Below are 20,677 nucleotides of genomic sequence, written 5' to 3' on the forward strand. Positions count from 1 at the left end.
GACTGAACACATCTAATCCTTGTATGGACAGAAGCATTATAAACCAAGTTAAAGTTCAGAACCAACCCTACTTATCTTAATGCTGCAGCCATTAAAATCTACATAATGTGCACGTTGCCTCTGTTTACACCAGGTACTGTACACATCTGCTGAACATTACCCAATAAGCACATCAACCACAACTTTTACATATACATACAAATAAAATGAAGTAAATCGTTGCAAAAATTGAACAGGATATTTCTATTAAATGCACCTTTCAGATTAGGCTTTGGAGCAGTGACATTTGAAGGCGTCTCATCATTCATGAAGGGTCCTCTTGATCTCTTTGGTGATGGAGATGGTAGCTCATTTCTGTCACTTGATGTAACTGAGCCTTCTGTAGTGGGTTCTGTGGAAAACAATACTTTTAGAAACATTTTTTGCTTTTTATTTTTCATTGTTTATCTTTATTTTTTACAATTGCAAAATATTAAAGTGCACATAAAATTCCTTATTGTCCTCACTTGCTAATTAGTTTTTTAATGCTAAGCATTTGGACTTTAATATACGCTACTGTAACAAGAGCAAATAATTGAAGGAGAATGAATACAATTAACAGCAAACAAGTCATTTTTCCTCATTTATGCATCCATCTTCCTCAGTGATGGGAACTTGATCTGTAGAGATATACAAAAGAATAGGTTAGTCAAGCGTCCAAAACTAGCGGTTAAACGTTTGAGTAAAATTTGAACAAACGATCTGGTTAAATTCCAGTCTCATCCAAGTTTTTTCCGTGAAACTCAGCCAGTCTTCCTTGCTCCTGAGCCATCAAGACTTTGCTGACTTTAAATAGTTGCAAGGTCTTTTCGGGTAGTGTGTAGAAGTCATCAGACATATAACTGGGTGGGTAGTTATTCCTGGATGTTGTACAGTCACAAGTTGAGTTGCAGATTTGTTCACTTGAGGGATTTATGACATTTGGCAAATCATCAAGCCTAGGAAGTCCTTCCCGTGCAGGTGGTCTGTACCTGCCATCACTGTCAGTATCACTTTCTGATGTGGTATCTGGAATTTAACAATCTGAACTTTCTGAAGTGGAGACAAAAAGATGATCAGCATCCTCCAGATTCAGGTCTTTAAGCTTTAACAAAAAAGAAAAAAAATAAAGATCAAGAGTGACAGTGTGTTCTGCAACAGCTGCACTAAAAGTAAATAGATACAAATAATGGTATTCCACTTTATGCAATATGTGAGGGTAAAGTGTTAAAAATGTATAACTAAAGTAAAATAGAAATAAATGTCTAGCAATGTGAAATTAAACATTTGATACATAGTTTTAAGCCAAAAGAAAATGGTCACTTTTAGTTCTTAATCGAGGGACAACAACCTCTTCATCATCAGGGTGTATCACAAGCTGCTGAGCACATGCATAATGATTGCAAAAGTTAAAAAAAATTACAGTACTAGAAAATTAGGAAATTGTCTGTGAAAGGACTTTTTTTTTATAAATTGGACACAAATGAAAAGTTGGCTAAGCTAGTTTACAAGAATAGCATACATAAATGCAACTAAGATGTAGGATAAACTTGGATACAGACACACCAGTCAATTTACATTAGGAAAAAAATAAACTTTTACCTCAGATGGCGATGCAATGCTTGGTCCTCTGGCTTCATCTGTCCGAGTCTCTGGCAATGTTGAAGAATGGCCTTCCACTGCATTCATGTAAACACTGTTGGTGACTGTAAGACATTTTTAAAATTAAGAAAGAAATTAAAACACGAACTATTTACAAAAATGCTTGATAACAAATACAACAGGTTTTCAAGCTCAACTGCTTCTTGAAAAAAAATGTATGAAATAAGAATTAGGTGCTTCTTGATATAATAAAAATATAAATTATTTTGGTTTTGGATAATTGAGAAAATGTGCACGTTTGTGATTAAGACAATGTTTTACAGACAGGAATACAAGCCCATTATGGGGACCAGCTTTATCCAACACCTTCCTCCATAGCATTTCCTCAATAAGTAAAGTAAAAAGTTGACAAACACTAATTCACACAAATGGGATTATAAGGATTATTAAGTGCTTGACTATATTTCAGTCAGACAACTCTTGCAGTAAGAAATATTTATTTGACATACTTAATTTTCACATTCTTTAAGTTGGCATTCACATCTTTTTCGTTTGGCATAAGGCTCGGTTCAATTCCATGAGAAATTTCCATAAAACTTTCGGGTAACAAAACCCCCCTTTACGGAGCCCACAGGTGGAAGCCGGGGAGGAGGGAGGGGCGAAGACGGAGCGCTGAAGGTAAGAAAGAATGAACAACTGCGAACCTGAGCTTAAATAGGACGCTGAGCAGGTGAGTTAATTGACTGAACCACCCTAGGGTAGTAACCTGTAAACACTGCCGAGTACCTGCCTGAAAATACAACAAGTCATCATTACAAGAAGTGTGTGTGAACTGGGGGCTGCAGTACCATTGGAAAGACACTAGAGGCACCAGTGAGCCAAACTCACACTCTTACACAGATGAAAAAACATGCATTCTACATGTGTCTAAGCTAAAAAAATGCACAGGAACGTTAAAAAAGAATTTTAAAGCCAGTTTGAATTGTTTTCTTGATGGGGACCAGGATTTGGTCCCCCTTCCAAAATTGGTCCCCATTCCGTGACTGTGTAAATAGATTGTTTCACCCACAATGGCATAAATACCAACACACACAAACAAACATGACCATGTTTTTTTTCCACCAGTTTTGTTGATTCTGTAGTTCCTTAGTTCTGTCAAAGGGTGGAGGATGCTGCTCAGTGTTTACTGCAGCAACAAAACCTGGTCATTGCTGATTGACAACTGTCTGACGCAGTCAAAGTGAGAGCTGTTTTCCTGAAAACCCTCATTTAGCATCACCTTTAAAAGGAACTAAAAGAACTGAACTTTATATTTATATAATTATTCAGGATGAAGGGGTTGAACTTTTTTCTGTGTTTGGGTTTATTCCTCACAAAATGTCATGCAACAGTAAGACAATAATTTGATTTTGTCATAAAAACAAAAGTCAGTTGACAAAAAGATTTTTATTTGTAGATATTTATGCCAAGTTAAACTGTAAAAATGTGAAAAAGTTTGAGAGAGAATAAAGAAGTGCACAGAAAGCAGATTTCTGTCAGTGTGTGAGTTCAGGACTGGGAGCACTGGTCTCTCCTGAGAGTCTCTGAGACTGGAGTCTGGGATCCTCTCTTGGCCTCACAGGTCACCTTCTCCCACTGGTCTGCAGAGAGCCTCAGGGTGCTGCTCCAGCTGTAGAGGCCGTCCTTCTGCAGCACCCCGGGGCTCCTGCTCTCCTCCCTGCTGCTGCTGCCGACCACCTTCCAGGACAGAGTCCAGTCTGAGGGGAAGCCCTTGTTGGCCACACACATGAGTGTGGCCTCCCCCTGCTGCAGCTCCTCCATGGAGGGGGCCAGCACTGTCAGGGAGGGCGGGGCATCACCTAGGAGACACCAATCAGCTTAGAGGACCGGAAGCACACAGCTGTCAATCCAAAAGCTCTGATTGGATGGAGTGCTTTCAGTTGTAGGAAGGTTTGTGTTCAGGTGTTTTTCTGCTCCATCAGTCATTGATTCACACATTGTTTCACTTCCTTGTAGAAATCTCTCATGCAGATCAGCAACAAGAGAAACTTAAGTTTCTACTAAAAAATGTCCAACTGGGTTAGAAAAAGAGCAGATGCATCTGCATGTAGAAACAAGTTTGGACTGAATGCCTTTAAAATGCTTCATCATGAAAGAAATGTACAAATAAGGACAAAAACACAACAATCATTTCAGGTTTGTGTCAGAAAATCCTTGAAATAATAAAATAAATGTTCTGAAATATCAAATGTCCAAAAATCAATTTTGTGAGTAAAATCTGCCTTTTAATGCACTGTGACAACATTAACATAACATTATTCCTAAAAAAAAAAAAAATAACAAAACACATTGTTAATAGGATATTGTGTAATCAAAATAATATTTTTAAGTTTAAATATTTGGACTAAAAAAGACTTTGGATTTACTCAATAAAAACTAAAACTAAACCTGAATTTTTCTTCAGGTAATTTAAAAAAAACATTTCACTCTGGTTCCTCCACCAAAAATTCACCACTTTGACACAAACTGACTAATGTGTTTTACAAAAACCTCTGACTCTACAGAGACTCTTTCCAGCTGTTTTAATATAAACTAGATATTTCTGATTTCTTGATTCACATAGAAATGATGATTTATTCTATATTAAGGCAACACAATTTAGTTTTTTCAAGTTTAACGCAGACTAAGTCTGCTTATAAAAATGTATTTTACCAAAATTAATTGAATTTTATAAAGAATATTAGTAACTCAGAATCAATTAAAGTAGGAAATAAGACATGAAAACATAAAAATCAACAAAAAGATCTACTTACTTCCAAACTCCAGTCTGGTTCCTCCACCAAAAGTCCACCACAGTGATACAAACTGATGGAAGCGTCGTACAAAAACCTCTGACTGTACAAAGACACGCTCTCTGACTCTGAAACAAACAAACTCAACTGATGACAGAACATCTTAAAATAATCCATCTAAGTTCTAGAAATTACATTTTCTTATGTAGTAAGTTGTAATTAAACTAGTAATTGTTTATTGATATTCTAACTGCAGTAACTAATGTCATCATTACTCAGATAAAACTAAATGACAGCAAAACCACCAAAATCCTAAAAAAAAAGTCTAAATATTTCTTCTAAAAAATTAGAATTCATGCAAAAATCAGTTGAACAGTTTTTAAATGTGGCTGCAGGTTAAATGGATCCAAAACTTTACTGAAGTCCATGTTTCAAATGTTGCTCTGCAAAACATGTTTTCAATAATAGCAGCAGAGTTTGACTCTAAATAACAAATAATTCCCATCATGCATTGATAAAAATCCACTCTTTGATCAGCAGAACTTCTGTCTTTAATACAATAAACAGCTGTCAGTCAGTTTAAGTGGAACTTCCTTTAGAGAGAAATCTACCTTTGAGCATTTATCATTAAATGTTTCCAAATGTCAGTAAAAAAGTCAATGTTGTGGTTTCTAGTGTCCTGCTGCTTCTGTCTGCTGTCATGTTTCTCTAAACATGAAGAGAAATGCAATAAATAACTGTTAATATGTGTTTCCTTTAGACACTGTTTTTATATTAAGTGGTGATTTTTAAAATCACTGATTTGGATTCTAAACCTTTATATGCCTCGAGAAAAATGGAAAGAAAATAAAAATACTTCAGAAACTAAAAAACAGAAACAATTGTAAAACACTCAGATGTCCTCACATCACATTGAACAGCTTTATGGTCATGATGTTTCAAAAAGGCTAATAGTGGATCCATTATCATCTGAAAGCAAATTTTCATGCTACAGATGTATTTGTTCATAAATTATTACTTCCAATTTTCTGATAATCATGACGATGAAGATGATCCATGTTCCTGTTGGAGTGAGTGGTTTCCATAGAGACACTTTGCATCAGCAGCTCCATGCTCCAGTGCTCTGGGAGACTTTATAGTCCTGAGAGTTGAAGACTGGATGACTGACAGCTGTCCTTCATCACAGCAGAAGACACAGAAATCCTCCTCCTCCTCCTCCTCTTCCTCCAAAACATGAGTGTGATGTGCATCCTCATCTGGACTCTCCTCTGCTGCTGCTTCACAGGTAAAGTCCAGAGAATCCAACTCCTCTCCTCTATGAACATCCGTCCCTCTGAAATGAAGGCCACAAAAGCATGAAGCTACTTTCTGTTTCTGTCTGTCTCCTCAGAGTCCAGAGGACAGTTCACAGTGACTCAGCCTGGAGCAGTGAGCTCTGCTGTGGGAGGAAATGTCTCCATCTCATGTACAACCAGTCGGGATGTTTATAGGCATATTGGCAAACACCGTTTAGCCTGGTACCAACAGAAAAATGGAGAATCTCCTAAACTACTAATTTACGATGCTAGCACTCGAGCTTCAGGGACTCCAAGTCGTTTTACAGGCAGTGGATCAAACTCTGATTTCAATCTGACCATCAGTGGAATTCAGGCTGAAGATGCAGCAGTTTATTACTGTCTGGGTTTTCACTTCATCCCCAGTCCGCGGGTGTTCACACAGTGAAAAACAGTCGTACAAAAACCTCCCTCATTCTGGCTGAACAGAAACTGAACTGACAGCTGCAGCTGGAAGATGCTGCAGACACTGCAACAGTTCACTGAACATCCATTCTAATGCAATAGACACCATGTTGAATCAAGTTTAGTATAATTTGTAAATTTTACTTATCCAGTTCACAATAATCAGAGGAAAGTATATTGTCGTGCTGTGGTTTCCCAGTGATGGCAATTGCGCAACTCTTCAGGACGTGCGTGGGGAGGGAAATCACTGCACACGACAAGAACTCTTTGCTCGTAAACTTTTACTCGTCTTGAGCAGGTAAGTATAGATAATGCCTTCTAACAGCAACAGGCTTGCAATATTTGCTCAGGCTCTTGCTCGGGCACAGAACAGCAGAGAGACCTGTCCATGCGATGAGCGTGAGCACCTACTGAAATCTCTTCACGTTACCCACAACTTAATCTGAACTCCAAGTATCGCGTTCCTTCTTTTACCAATAAGAATACGCTGACAGGGGGTTATCCTATGTTGAAGTAACTGCCTTAAACAACCCCCCCTTGGGAGTACTGAGTCCCTTCAGTACTAATGCCTAAAAATAATAAAATAATACAGAACTGAATTACCACTGGTCTGATGTAATCTGGAAATACTGAACACATCTCTGAATTGAACACGTTACTGAACACAACTTTTACTTTTAAGATTAAGCAAGCCTAAGACTAGAGTGGTTCCTGAACATCTATAACTTCTATCCTTTAACTATTCTCTAAATCTTTCTGGACGATTCACTATACGCCCCTTGGAGGTTTTTTAAAATCCTCTCTTGGGTCTTCTGTTCCCCACGCAGAGTCTCTTTCTTCTCTTTATCCACCATGCTTTGTGGTTTCCCTTTTACTTGATCCTCTTCATATTGTCCCATTAGAAAATGCTCTGGTACCAGTGGTTTCTCTTACTTATTTGTACTCCTGTATCTGTTTCACACTGCAGGACTTGACTCCGTCTACGCTTAACCCAGGCTGGAATGATGACACCATTGTATGGTTTCAGACAATCATGATGCATTATCTTGCTGCCTTTCAGCCCCTGAATCTCATAAAGAACAGGACCACGACATGCAGATACAATCATTGGTCCCTTCCATGGGGCTTGAAGCTTTTGGCTCAGACCTTTCTTTTTGGTATCATCCTTTACATAAACCTGGTCTCCAACTTGGAATGTGTTCTCTCTTGCTTGAACATCATGCAGCTTCTTCTGACGTTTCTGTGCCATCCGGAGATGTTTTCTTGCAAGGTTATGGGCATTTTTAATTCCTTCATCCAGGTGATGAAGGAACTCCAGTGTTTCCATACGGTCAGATTTGACTGCAGCGATGCCAGTTTGCACTTCTTGAGGCTGACTTCTCTGCCAAGTACAAGTCTATAAGATGTAAACCCAGTGGCAGCATGTTAAGAGCTGCGATAGGCCGAAGTAAGCAGCGGTAAGTGCTTATCCCAGCTCTTCTGGTTCTGGTCCACATAACCCCTTATCATCTGGAGCAGTGTTTGATTGAACCTTTCTACTAGGCCATTGGATGCGGGATGGTAAGGAGATGTCCTCATCTTGGTAATTTGCAGAAGTTTGCAAACATTCTGGAACAGCAAACTCTCAAAGTTCCGGCCTTGATCTGTATGTAATTCAAGAGGTGCCCCAAAACAAGCAATGAAGTCATACACCAGTTTCTTTGCTGTAGTTTCTGCACCTGGTATAGGAAATAATGGTCAAAATGTACTTGTTTCCAGAGCTATAGGCTCGAAATGGGCCAAGAATGTCTAGATGCAGCCGATCGAGTGGGGCTCCTGCTTGATAATTTTGCAGTCTGGCCTTTATTGTGGAATGTGCTGACTTGCATGCATTGCAATACTGACATTTCTTCACAAATAGGTGGACATCTCCCCCCATTCCATACCAGTGATAGCTCTGGCGCACACGTTCCAGGGTTTTTGCCTCACCTAAGTGACCAGAATTATGGCAACCCTGCAAAATGTCTCTCTGCATGAAAGCTGGGAGAAGTATTAGAAAGGTTGACTTCCCGGTTCCTGGTTTTACCCCAAACATAGTTCAGGACACCTTTGTACAACAGAACTTGGGGCCAACGGAGCCAAAACTTCCTCACAGCAGGACTTTCCATCATCCCTTCCTCCTTAGTAGGTAGTGTCTCTGACTCTTTCCACTTATGGAGAAGGGAGTTGTTCAGGTGTGACTGATTGTAACCAGTTAGCTGCTGGAGCTTCAAACTCTGTACTGACCTGGTATGTTGCACTTGGCTGTTCACAATTACTGCCATCAGACTTGACACACCTCAGGGAGCCGGTTTAGCTCGTGCTGGTTTGCGGCGCCTTCCGTCTGTGAAACCAGGGTTCGAATCCAGGCTGCTCCCTGTTCGCTTCTCTACTTCTGTGCCAGTCCCAAGCCCGAGCCCGGCTGCTTTGAGAGGGTTGCGTCAGGAAGGGCATCCGGCGTAAAACATTGCCAAGTATACCATGCGACTCGTTCACTGTGTCAACCCCTGATGGGAAAAGCCAAAAGAGAAACAACAGAGTTGAAACACCTCACTGCTAAAGGTACAATGTCATCGACATCATCTTTAAACCTTTCCCACTGTTCCTGCAGTCGAAACTACAGTGTGTAGCGAACAATAGCAAGCAGCTGTCTTCTGGTGAGACAGTATCTCTGTTGTACTGTTGTGAGATGGTTGCTGGCATATGTCAAGACTCACTCTTCTTCCCACTGGAGTTTAGATAGTACAGCTCCAATGCTGTGATTTGATGCATCTGTATCAAGAATAAACTTGCCCTCAGAAATGGGGTAACAAAGCACTGGTGCAGTGGTCAGCTTCACTTTTAACTGTGCAAATGCATCTTGGTGCTCTTCAGTCCAAAGAAATGGAACCCCTTTTTTAAGAGGCAGTGAAGGGGACTGGCTAACTCTGCAAAAGCTGGAACAAACTTTCGATAATGGTTACACAACCCAAGAAAAGCTTGTAGAACCTGTTGGTTCTGGGGTGGCTCCCAGAGCTGCACATCACTAACCAGTGCTGGGTTTGGCTGAATTCTTTGACCATTCACAATGTGGCCCATGAAAAGCACCTCATCCTGAAGTAAATGGCACTTAGATGGTTTTAACTTGAGCCCATAGGTGTGTAAACATTTACAAACTTGTGCCATCCTGTCCAGACTTTCATATACCCCCAACCCAGAACAATAATATCGTCTAGGTAGATCAGCAATGTTTCCCACTGGAGTCCATGGAGCACTAACTCCATTGCCCTCTGAAAGTGCTTGGGGCATTACAGAGGCCAAATGGCATGCGTGTATATTCATATAGACCCCATCTAGTGATGAAATCTGTTTTCTGACGATCTTTTCCATTCATAGCTATCTGCCAGTATCCGGACTGAAGATCAAGCCTTGAAAACACAGTGGCTCCTCCAAGCACATCCAGACACTCTTCAATCTAAAGGATATGCGTCTTTGGTGGTCATGTTGAGATGGTGATAATCTACACACCACCGAAATCCATCTTTTTTCCGTACCAACACTACAGGGGAAGCCCATTCAGATGAAGATGGTGTTATGACTCCAGCTTTTGGCATAGCTTGAAGGTGTGCCTCCTCTTCACCTTGAAATCCAAGAGGTGAGAGCCTTACTGGTTGACGAACAGGCTTGGCAGATCTTGTATCAATCCTGTGTGTAACAGCAGACAGATAACCCAAGTCCGAGTCATTCTTGGCAAACGGAGATAAATATGTCAGCAGTAGCTGGATGAAATGTTGTTGTTGTTCCTCACTTTAAGTTTCATTGACAGCTGGTGCAAGGCCATGAAGATGCTCTGGGAAGTCTGAAGATGTGACTACTCTCCCCATAACAACTGACGAGCTATTCCTTTCCATGTTTAGGTCAGGTTCTACTTGATGCTCTCCTGCACATTCTAGCTATGTAGCATCAGCTTCAACCAGCAGTCCAAGACAAGCTCCTTTTGGTAGTGCTGATTTTCTAGTTGAAAAGTTGCAGAGCCTGACTGGCACTCTCTTTTTCATAGTTGTAAATACACCCTCTGAAGCTATAGCTTCAGTGATGCTCATTGGTTCCAATACGGCTGGTATTTCAGGTCTTGGGTCGTCAACTTCACCCCAAACTACACATTCAGATGATGGTGGTATGGCTGTAGTCTGACTCAGCATCACCCTGGTAACATAATAGTCTGTTCCATCCTCCTCACTATTTTGGAGAGCACAAGCTCATTATCAATAAAGACTTTGCCATGTGCATGACTGGCAACATCATGACACTTCATTAGATCCAGTCTCAGAAGAACAGAGTCCCGTATCGGGGCCACGTGCACATCCCAGTCAATGGACTTGGATGCAATTTATAAGTTAACATTTAAACCAAGCTTTGACCACGCTGTGCCTCTGGCCAAAAGGTGGCGCTAGTGAATGCGTTGCTGACAGGACTCCAAAGTCAGTTTAGGTAAACATTTGGAACACTTTTCTCTTTCTTGTGAAGTTGGACCAGTCGGTTTTACTTTCTTTGGTGAGGTGTATTTTACTCACAATTTTTGAAAGCTTGAAGATCCCACTTCTGACACTATTTGTCGTGCTGTGGTTTCCCGGTGATGGCAATTGCGCAACTCTTCAGGACGTGCGTGGGGAGGGAAATCACTGCACACGACAAGAACTCTTTGCTCGTAAACTTTTACTCGTCTTGAGCAGGTAAGTACAGATAATGCCTTCTAACAGCAACAGGCTTGCAATATTTGCTCAGGCTCTTGCTCGGGCACAGAACAGCAGAGAGATCTGTCCATGTGATGACCGTGAGCACCTACTGAAATCTCTTCACGTTACCCACAACTTAATCTGAACTCCAAGTATCGCGTTACTTCTTTAACCAATAAGAATAGGCTCAAAAAGGGGGTTATTCTATGTTGAAGTAAATGCCTTACAATATCATGAATCAATCCTATTTTTATCAAGGACACTGGTATCAGATCTGTTGGTTCATGACTCCTTCCTTGTTATCTTGCTCACCTGTAGCCTCAGGTGGAGCTTTTTGTTAGTTTTTGGAGACTTTGAGAGGTAGGAGGAAAAGTATTTCTAAAAACAGTAAAAAAAAAAAAAAAATTCTATAGTTTGAATAAAACACCTTTTTTTGATAAAGGAGAAGTCAACAAGTTTTTAATGTAAGTTGACCCCCCACCCCCCCAGGGCTGCTGTGGTCACAACACACCTTATGTTACCAGATCAAATGTTTTGCTGTCGTTTTTCTTTAGTAAATGCATGTTTCTGTAATTAATGTATTCATCACAAATATGTATACATATACATCTGATCATTGTGACTAAGTAAGACAAAAAAACAACACTGAAATAAACTCTAATAACAGATTTATATTGTCAGGATGCCAGAGAAAAGGCCTTTAATGTAGTCCAGGTAGAAAAAAGTGAATTGTTATTCCCTAAAAAGTCTCATTCCATTCAATCTGCAGCACAAACCCATAGAAAATCATTTTGGTTTTTGAAAGATAAAAAATCAAACAACTTACTGCAAGATTATTGCAATTCCTGAAAATATTTCTTCTTTTTTATACAAATGTATCAGATATTTTGCTTCATATCATATTTTTTGTGTAGGTCGTTGTTTTGGGGAAAATCAAATAGTTCAGTGTAGATGGGAGCAGTATTTTCCAATAACACTGAAATACATTCAGTTTGGTGGCTGAGTGGACTGTGCTGCTCAGATTTGACTGAAGATCAGGGCTGAGAATTGTTGATGCTGTCAGAGTAAGACAGGCTGTTTTCCTGAGAAACTTCTCTCCAAAAGAAGGATTTGTTGGTCCTAATAAACTGTCATAAAAGACTTTGTAGTTCTTCTGTGTGTGTTCATGTGTGTTCATTCATGGACAAGTGTGTCCAACTTTTTGACAGCTATTTATTGTTTACTGTCAGTGCAAAAACTCTGAACTCCTCCTGAGTTTAAAGACCAGCTTCTTCTTTACATTTGATGTAATTTATTCTTTTTTAACAAACTATTTGACCCATTGTCCATTTGTCCCTCTGAAATGAAGGCCACAAAAGCATGAAGCTGTTTCTGTTTCTGTCTGTCTCCTCAGAGTCCAGAGGACAGGTCACAGTGACTCAGCCTGGAGCAGTGAGCTCTGCTGTGGGAGGAAATGTCTCCATCTCATGTATAACCAGTCAGGATGTTTATGTTTATAAAAGCAATCACTGTTTAGCCTGGTACCAACAGAAAGATGGAGAATCTCCTAAACTACTCATTTACTATGCTAGCACTCGAGCTTCAGGGATTCCAAGTCGTTTTACAGGCAGTGGATCAAAGTCTGATTTCACTCTGACCATCAGTGGAATTCAGGCTGAAGATGCAGCAGTTTATTACTGTCAGAGTTATCATGAAATCAACAGTCAGTGGGTGTTCACACAGTGAAAAACAGTCGTACAAAAACCTCCCTCATTCTGGCTGAACAGAAACTGAACTGATTGCTGCAGCTGGAAGATGCTGCAGACACTGAAACACTTCACTGAACATCCATGCTAACAAATAATAGTAATAAACTTTATTGTTATTGCACCTATCAAGATAAAAATCACAAAGTACTTCACGTTAAAACACGGTAAAACACAGAAGATAAAAAAAATAATTAAGAAAAAGCTATTTTAAAAAGATAGGTTTTTAGCTGCTTTTTTAAAGTAAACAGAGTCTGCAGATCTGAGGCTGAGATTAAGGGAGTTCCAGAGGGATGGAGCCACTGCTGCAAAGACTCTGCCACCTTTAGTTTTTAACCAGGTTCTCTTAACCACCAGCAGACCCTGCGGTCCCATGACCTCAGGGCCCTGCTGGGGGTGTACGGCTGGAAAAGGTCTTCTAGTAGACCGGTGCTTGGTTATTAAGAGCTTTGTCTGTTAAAACTAGGATTTTAAATTGCACTCTGTAGCGGATGGGGAGCCAGTGCAGCTGGATTAACAACGGGGGGACGTGTGAAAACTTGGATGATTTAGTTAAAAGCCTTGCAGCAGCATTCTGGACAACCTGGAGCTTTTCCAGAGATTTTTTGCTCAAACATGTGAAGATGGAGTTGCAGTAATCAAGATGATACGATGACACAATGGTCAACAGTGACAAAAGCTGCAGTCAAGTCCAGTAACAGTAGCACAGAGCATTTTCCTGCATCTTGCTGCATCAGGATGTCATGAGTGACTCTGAGAAGGGCTGTTTCAGTGGAGGGAGCTCTGCCAAAACCTGACTGAAACTGATCAAACCATAACTTTTTGTAAAATTTTGGACATGAATCGGAGATTAGAAATAGGTCTGTAACTGCTCAAGAGGGAGGAGTCAAGCCCAGGTTTTTTAAGGAGAGGAAGGACAGCAGGTTTCTTGAAAGGCTCAGGGACTTCAGAGTCTGTCACGGTGCCTGGCAGTCTCCTCCCCTCCAGCTCAGCTCTGCTCATCCTGATTGCCACCAGCTGCCTTCACTCATCTCATCTCTTATGCTGACTCAAGGAGACCCAACGCCACTGTTCAACGCCAGTTTGTTGCCCCTTATGGTGACTACCCTGGTTCCAAGTTATGCTCTGTTGTTCTGACCTTAGCTTTGTTCTCATGCTAATCTTATGCTCCTTGTCTCAGGATAACCAACCTCTCACGAGTGACAGCAGCCTGGACCTAACATTCAACTGCTCTGGAAACCTGAAGACCTCGGCACCCGCTAACCGCATCAAGCCCTCCAGCCACGCCACAGCCACGTTCCAGCCCGGACCCTCTTCAGCTTCTACCACATTCACCTCAGGAGAAATAATAAATCTTTTCTCACCAAATCACTCACCTGTCTTCCTTCTGGGTTACAGCATCTGGGTTCCTCCTCCCTTGAGTATCATGACAGAGTCGTCATTAATGTGCATGTTAAAATCACCAACCTTCATAGTGGAGGATAAAAAGTGGCTGAACTCATTTAAAAAGAGGCTGTTTGGTCCAGGTGGACGGTAGACAACAGCACAGAGGGTTCTTGTCCACGACTTTGATAACCTGAAGCTCGAACGAAGAAAAGTGAACGACGCTCACAGAGCGTCAGAGGAGACGACTCCTGAAGACCGCGGTGACTCCCCCACCTCTCATTCCACCTTGTTGGAATTTAGATTTAGTATAATTTGTAAATTCTAATGATCCAGTTTAAAAAAATCACATTAAACTATATCATAAATAAATCTTTTATTCCTCTTTTCATCAATGAGACTGGTATCAGATCTGTTGGTTCATGACTCCTTCCTTGCTATCTTGCCCACTTGCAGCCTCAGGTGGAGCTCTTCAGTTTTTGGAGACTTGATATATGAACAATGTAACAAACTATTTGACCCATTCATGCAGAAAATGGTTAATGAACAATGTCCATGTGATCCAGGACTCCTCCTACTTTCTGTCACCTTGAAAGGAAAAAACACTGACAGAGTTCATGTTGTTGTTGCTGTTTTTATGTTATTCCTCAGAAAAAGTGATATCAGAGAAAAATGTAAGAAATTTCTTTGACATAAAAACAGACTCATGGAAATCAGTTGGTAAATGTCATTTTTATTAGCAGATTTTTCTTCAAAGTAAAACTTTAACAAGAGAAAGAGAATAGAAGAAGTGCACAGAAAGCAGATTTCTGTCAGTGTGTGAGTTCAGGACTGGGAGCACTGATCTCTCCTGAGAGTCTCTGAGACTGGAGTCTGGGATCCTCTCTTGGCCTCACAGGTCACCTTCTCCCACTGGTCTGCAGAGAGCCTCAGGGTGCTGCTCCAGCTGTAGAGGCCGTCCTTCTGCAGCACCCCGGGGCTCCTGCTCTCCTCCCTGCTGCTGCTGCTGCTGCTGCTGCCGACCACCTTCCAGGACAGAGTCCAGTCTGAGGGGAAGCCCTTGTTGGCCACACACATGAGTGTGGCCTCCCCCTGCTGCAGCTCCTCCATGGAGGGGGCCAGCACTGTCAGGGAGGGGGGCACATGACCCACTGCAGAGAAACAGAGGAAACATTTTAGAGCTGACATGAAACTGCTGAGTGTTTCACTTCCCTCTCTGAGCTCAGTAACCATGGTAACAGACAGGCATCACTGATGGAGCACACAAACAGAAGTTTCTCTGCTAACGATCAAACCATCCAAAAGTCCTTTCTTCAATTGTGACTCTTGTCTGATGTTTCAACTCTTCTTCCAGGAACATTTTTCTCCATCTTCTTTTCTTTTGCATGAAAGCATCTTCTTCCTAAGTCTGCACTAACAGCTGCAAAGACATCTCAATCTAACATGTTTTCTCTGTGTTTTCAGCAGGACTTGATCAGTTCTGTTACAAATTCATGCTGTGATGAACAAATGAAATGAACATTCAAATGAAACTCTAATCTGTTCCAACTGATCCCTGTCATTCATCAAAGTGCAGCTTTGTTCATTTTCAATCATTGTCACTAAAAGCTCATTAGAAGATGCTGACAGACAAACTGACAACAAGGCTCAGCGTTGGCATGAAATTCTGCAACACAAACACCAAAAGTTCTTCTGATTCACATTTTAGGACAGAAATGATTTCTCTGAGAAATATATGGAAAGATGAGGAAGTTACAGATGTTTAAACTATGAATATATTCCTGCTGTTTCTGTGACATTTTTAGACAATTAAATTCATAATTTACAGACGTCATGACTGAATCACAGTTTAATGTTTAACAACAGAAACTTCAAGTTAAAGTAAAACATCAATAATCACATTTAAATTACATTTACAGATAAAGATGTCCTTTATAAGAACTAAAGTAATTATTAAAACTCGTTTGTCTTACCAAAAAAAAATGTAGTTGAATATTATTAAAATATGTTTTAATGTTAATCAGACCAAAAGTTTTAGTTTTTAGAAAGAATCAAAAGTACTTACAGTCAACTTCCAGTCTGGTTCCTCCACCAAAAGTCCACCACAGTGATTCAAACTGATGGAAGCGTCGTACAAAAACCTCTGACTGTACAAAGACACGCTCTCTGACTCTGAAACAAACTCAACTGATGACAGAACATCTAAAAATAATCCATCTAAGTTCTAGAAATTACATTTTCTTAAGTTGTAATTAAACTAGTGATTGTTTTTTGATATTCTTACTGCAGTAACTAATGTAATTATTACTCAGATAAAAACTAAATGACAGCAAAACCACCAAAATCCTAAAAAAAAGTTTAAATATTTCTCCTAAAAATTTAGAATTCATGTAAAAATAAGTTGAACAGTTTTTAAATGTGGCTGCAGGTTAAATTGATCCAAAACTTTACTGAAGTCCATGTTTCAAATGTTGCTCTGCAAAAACATTTTTTCAATAATAGCAGCAGTTTGACTCTAAATAACAAATAATTCCCATCATGCATTGATAAAAATCCACTCTTTGATCAGCAGAAGTTCTGTCTTTAATACAATAAACAGCTGTCAGTCAGTTTAAGTGGAACTTCCTTTAGAGAGAAATCTACCTTTGAGCATTTATCATTAAATGTTTCCAAATGTCTGTAAAAAAGTCAATGTTGTGGTTTCTAGTGTCCTGCTGCTTCTGTCTGCTGTCATGTTTCTCTAAACATGAAGAGAAATGCAATAAATAACTGTTAATACGTGTTTCCTTTAGATACTATTTTTATATCAAGTGGTGATTTTTAAAATCACTCGGATTTGAATTTTAAACCTTTATACGCCTAAAGAAAAATGGAAAACAAAATAAAAATACTTCAGAAACTAAAAAACAGAAACAATTGTAAAACACTCAGATGTCCTCACATCACATTGAACAGCTTTATGGTCATGATGTTTCAAAAAGGCTAATAGTGGATCCATTATCATCTGAAAGCAAATTTTATGCTACAGATGTATTTTTTCATAAATTATTACTTCCAATTTTCTGATAATCATGGTGATGAAGATGATCCGTGTTCCTGTTGGAGTCAGTGGTTTCCATAGAGACACTTTGCATCAGCAGCTCCATGCTCCAGTGCTCTGGGAGACTTTATAGTCCTGAGAGTTGAAGACTGGATGACTGACAGCTGTCCTTCATCACAGCAGAAGACACAGAAATCCTCCTCCTCCTCCTCATCTTCCTCCAAAACATGAGTGTGATGTGCGTCCTCATCTGGACTCTCCTCTGCTGCTGCTTCACAGGTAAAGTCCAGAGAATCCAACTCCTCTCCTCTATGAACATCCGTCCCTCTGAAATGAAGGCCACAAAAGCATGAAGCTGCTTTCTGTTTCTGTCTCTGTCTCCTCAGAGTCCAGAGGACAGGTCACAGTGACTCAACCTGGAGCAGTGAGCTCAGCTGTGGGAGGAAATGTCTCCATCTCATGTGCAACCAGTCGGGGTGTTAATACTTATAAGAAAATCAATCACCTTTTAGCCTGGTACCAACAGAAAGATGGAGAATCTCCTAAACTACTCATTTACTATGCTAGCACTCGAGAATCTGGGATTCCAAGTCGTTTTACAGGCAGTGGATCAAACTCTGATTTCACTCTGACCATCAGTGAAATTCAGGCTGAAGATGCAGCAGTTTATTACTGTCAGAGTTTTCACTTCATCAACAGTCAGTGGGTGTTCACACAGTGAAAAACAGTCGTACAAAAACCTCCCTCATTATGGCTGAACAGAAACTGAACTGACTGCTGCAGCTGGAAGATGCTGCAGACACTGAAACAGTTCACTGAACATCCATTCTAACACAATAGACACCATGTTGAATCAGATTTAGTATAATTTGTAAATTTTAGTGATCCAGTTTATAATATTCAGAACATATTATATTATATATATATCCCCCCCCCCCCCCCCTATATTTTATCAATGACACTGGTATCAGATCTGTTTGTCCACAATAATAATAAACCATTTGTCACGGTACCCCCAACCAGCTCCTCCTCCTCGATAGGTCCACCTGCGGACACCAGCTGTGCCGCCTTTTCCTCATCAGCGGCTGGACTCATAAGGAGAACCTGGACCTGTACTCGCTAGTTCGTTGTACTCCACGGTGCATCCTCTGGCCCTGTTCATGATTATTGTTCATGCTTCGTATGCCTCGCCTAACCTTGCCTTGTCTCTGCCTGCCTAGGATCACGTCCACGTCTGTCACGCTCTGGACTCAGACTCACCTTCTCTCTGGTCCCTCCTCGTCGCCCCTCTGGACATCCTCCGGGAAGAACGGTGTTTGCCGCCAAGACCCTCCAACCATCCTCTAAACGTTCTCTCCTGGAACTCTGTCATTCCTCAAAATTAAATCCATTACTACTCATCCTCTTCGCCTGCCGAGTATTTTTTCCGGGTTCCAGCATCTGGGTCTGCCACAGTCTCGCTAGCCATGACACCATTTATTTATAATGCATTTTTTATTAAATGAAACCTCAAAGTTCAACAGGATACAGTGGTGGACCAAATTGTTGGTACCCCTCAGTTAAAGAAAGAAAGTCCACAATGCTCACTGAAATGACTTGAAACATTGAATAGTGACATTAAATTAAAATGTATTGAAAATTAAATAATCAAAATCAGCCATTACTTTTGAGTTGTTAATTAACAGAATTATTTCAAAATGATGGTACCCATAACTTAATATTTTGTTGCCCAACCTTTTGAGGCAATCCCTTCAATGAAACGGTTTCTGTATTTGTCAATGAGCCTTCTACACCTGTCCACAGGTATTTCGGCCCCCTCCTCATGAGCAAACTGCTCCAGTTGTCTAAGGTTTGATGGGTGTCTTCTCCAAATGGCATGTTTCAGCTCCTTCCACTGATGTTCAATGGGACTTAGATCTGGGCTCATAGAAGGCCACTTCAGAATAGTCCAACGCTTTTGTCTCAGCCATTCTTGGGGGGGGGGGGGTTTGGCGGTGTGTTTTGGATGGTTGTCCTGTTGGAAGACCCATGACCTGCGACTGAGACCAAGCTTTCTGACACTAGGCAGCACATTTCTACCCAGAATGCCTTGATAATCTTGAGATTTCATTTTACCTTGCACAACTTCAAGACGCCCTGTGTCAGATGCAGCAAAGCAGCCCCAAAACAGAACTGAGCCTCCTCCATGTTTCACAGTAGGGACAGTGTTCTTTTGGTTGGATGCTTCATTTTTGAGTCTACCAACATAGAGCTGATGTTTCTTACCAAAAAGCTCCAGTTTAGTCTCATCTGTCCAAAGGACATTTTCCCAGAAGCTTTGTGGCTTGTCAACATGCATTTTAGCAAATTCCAGTTTGGCTTTTTTATGATTTCCTTTCAACAGTGGTGTCCTCCTTGGTAGTCTCCCATGAAGTCCACTCTGGCTCAAACAACGACGAATGGTGCGATCTGACACTGATGTACCTTGATCTAGGAGTTCACCTTTAATGTCTTTGGAGGTTGTTCTGGGCTCTTTGGATACAGTTTCAACAATCCGTCTCCTCAATTCGTCATCAATTTTCCTCTTCCTCTTTGTAGGTTGTCTACTGTCCCGTGGGTCTTAAACTTCTGAATAATACGTGCCACTGTGGTCACAGGAACTTCAAGCTGCACAGAGATGGTTTTCTAGCTTTTACCTTTACCCTGTTTGTCTATAATTTTGTTTCTTATGTCCTGGGACAATTCTCTCCTTCTTTCTGTTGTCCATGTTCAGTGTGGTTCACACCTTTTCACCAAACAGCAACGTGACTATTTGTCTCCCTTTAAATAGGCAAACTGATTATGGGTTTGAAAACAGCTGTGATGTCATTTAAAGGACATACCTGAGTTCATCATGACCCCCTGGGCAATTAGTTCTCAGTCTTTTATGGAGGTACCATCATTTTTCTCCAGCCCTATTTCATTAGTTTTTTTTTTTAAATAATTCTGTTAATTAACAACTCAAAAGTAATGGTTAAGTCAAACTTGAGGAAACTGATTTTTCAAGTGATTTTATTTTAAAAGTAAAGAAAAACAGAAAAAAAACCCACAGAAAAAAAATTAACTAAAAATCTAAAGTAAAAATGCATTAAAGTACGTTCTGTCAAATTTGAGAGAAAATTAATTATAAGTAATTAAAAAATTAATAAGAGGAAAAAGGAAAGTTTAAGTCTGTAGTGGGCGCAGTGTTAATCCAAGCTGTGCGCACTGGAGCCGTTTTGGATGAAGTGCATGCGTAGCGCCAGATCAGGCAGAGCTCAAGAGTGATAAGAAAACTCGCGATCCATCTAAAAAAAACTAGTACAAAGACCAGGTTAAAGGCATCAAAACCACGGAGGCAGCCGGTAAGATTCGGTCATAATGCGGGGCATAGTTATTGTGATCTGCTGTGCGTTATGCTCCGGCTGCGCTTCAGCGTCAGCTGCCACGTCAACGCAAATGTTTGTTCAGTCCATCATTGAATGTCATTTATACGAGCACTGCTATTTATGAAATATATTTATTGCTGTATTTTCAATGAATACCCGTAATTATGAAGTTACATTTTTAACAACTTAATTGTGTAAATTGAATTAATCATGGGATCATGAATTTAACTGTTCATTAA

General features: G+C 40.4%; 1 protein-coding gene and 2 gene segments (V, D, J or C); 1 reads left to right on the top strand and 2 right to left on the bottom strand.

Annotated features, from left to right (window-relative positions):
• Positions 1 to 3,051: 3,051 nt before the first annotated feature.
• LOC101172002 lies at positions 3,052 to 4,523 on the bottom strand. The segment is given in 2 exon segments: positions 3,052 to 3,479; positions 4,434 to 4,523. A coding segment is annotated over 1 exon segment (273 nt).
• Positions 4,524 to 5,276: 753 nt separating this feature from the next.
• LOC101172255 lies at positions 5,277 to 12,708 on the top strand. Its single transcript, XM_020707136.2, has 4 exons — positions 5,277 to 5,697; positions 5,803 to 6,131; positions 7,499 to 7,598; positions 12,278 to 12,708. Exons 1-4 carry the CDS (start codon positions 5,646 to 5,648, stop codon positions 12,607 to 12,609), a joined length of 813 nt encoding a protein of 270 aa, XP_020562795.1. The 5' UTR covers positions 5,277 to 5,645; the 3' UTR covers positions 12,610 to 12,708.
• Positions 12,709 to 14,725: 2,017 nt separating this feature from the next.
• On the bottom strand, positions 14,726 to 16,979 carry LOC101172746. The segment is given in 3 exon segments: positions 14,726 to 15,163; positions 16,078 to 16,184; positions 16,954 to 16,979. Coding segments are annotated over 3 exon segments (459 nt in total).
• Between the last annotated feature and the right edge of the window lie 3,698 nt (positions 16,980 to 20,677).

The sequence above is a fragment of the Oryzias latipes genome, chromosome 11, assembly GCF_002234675.1.
Source record: "Oryzias latipes chromosome 11, ASM223467v1".
NCBI lineage: Eukaryota > Metazoa > Chordata > Actinopteri > Beloniformes > Adrianichthyidae > Oryzias > Oryzias latipes.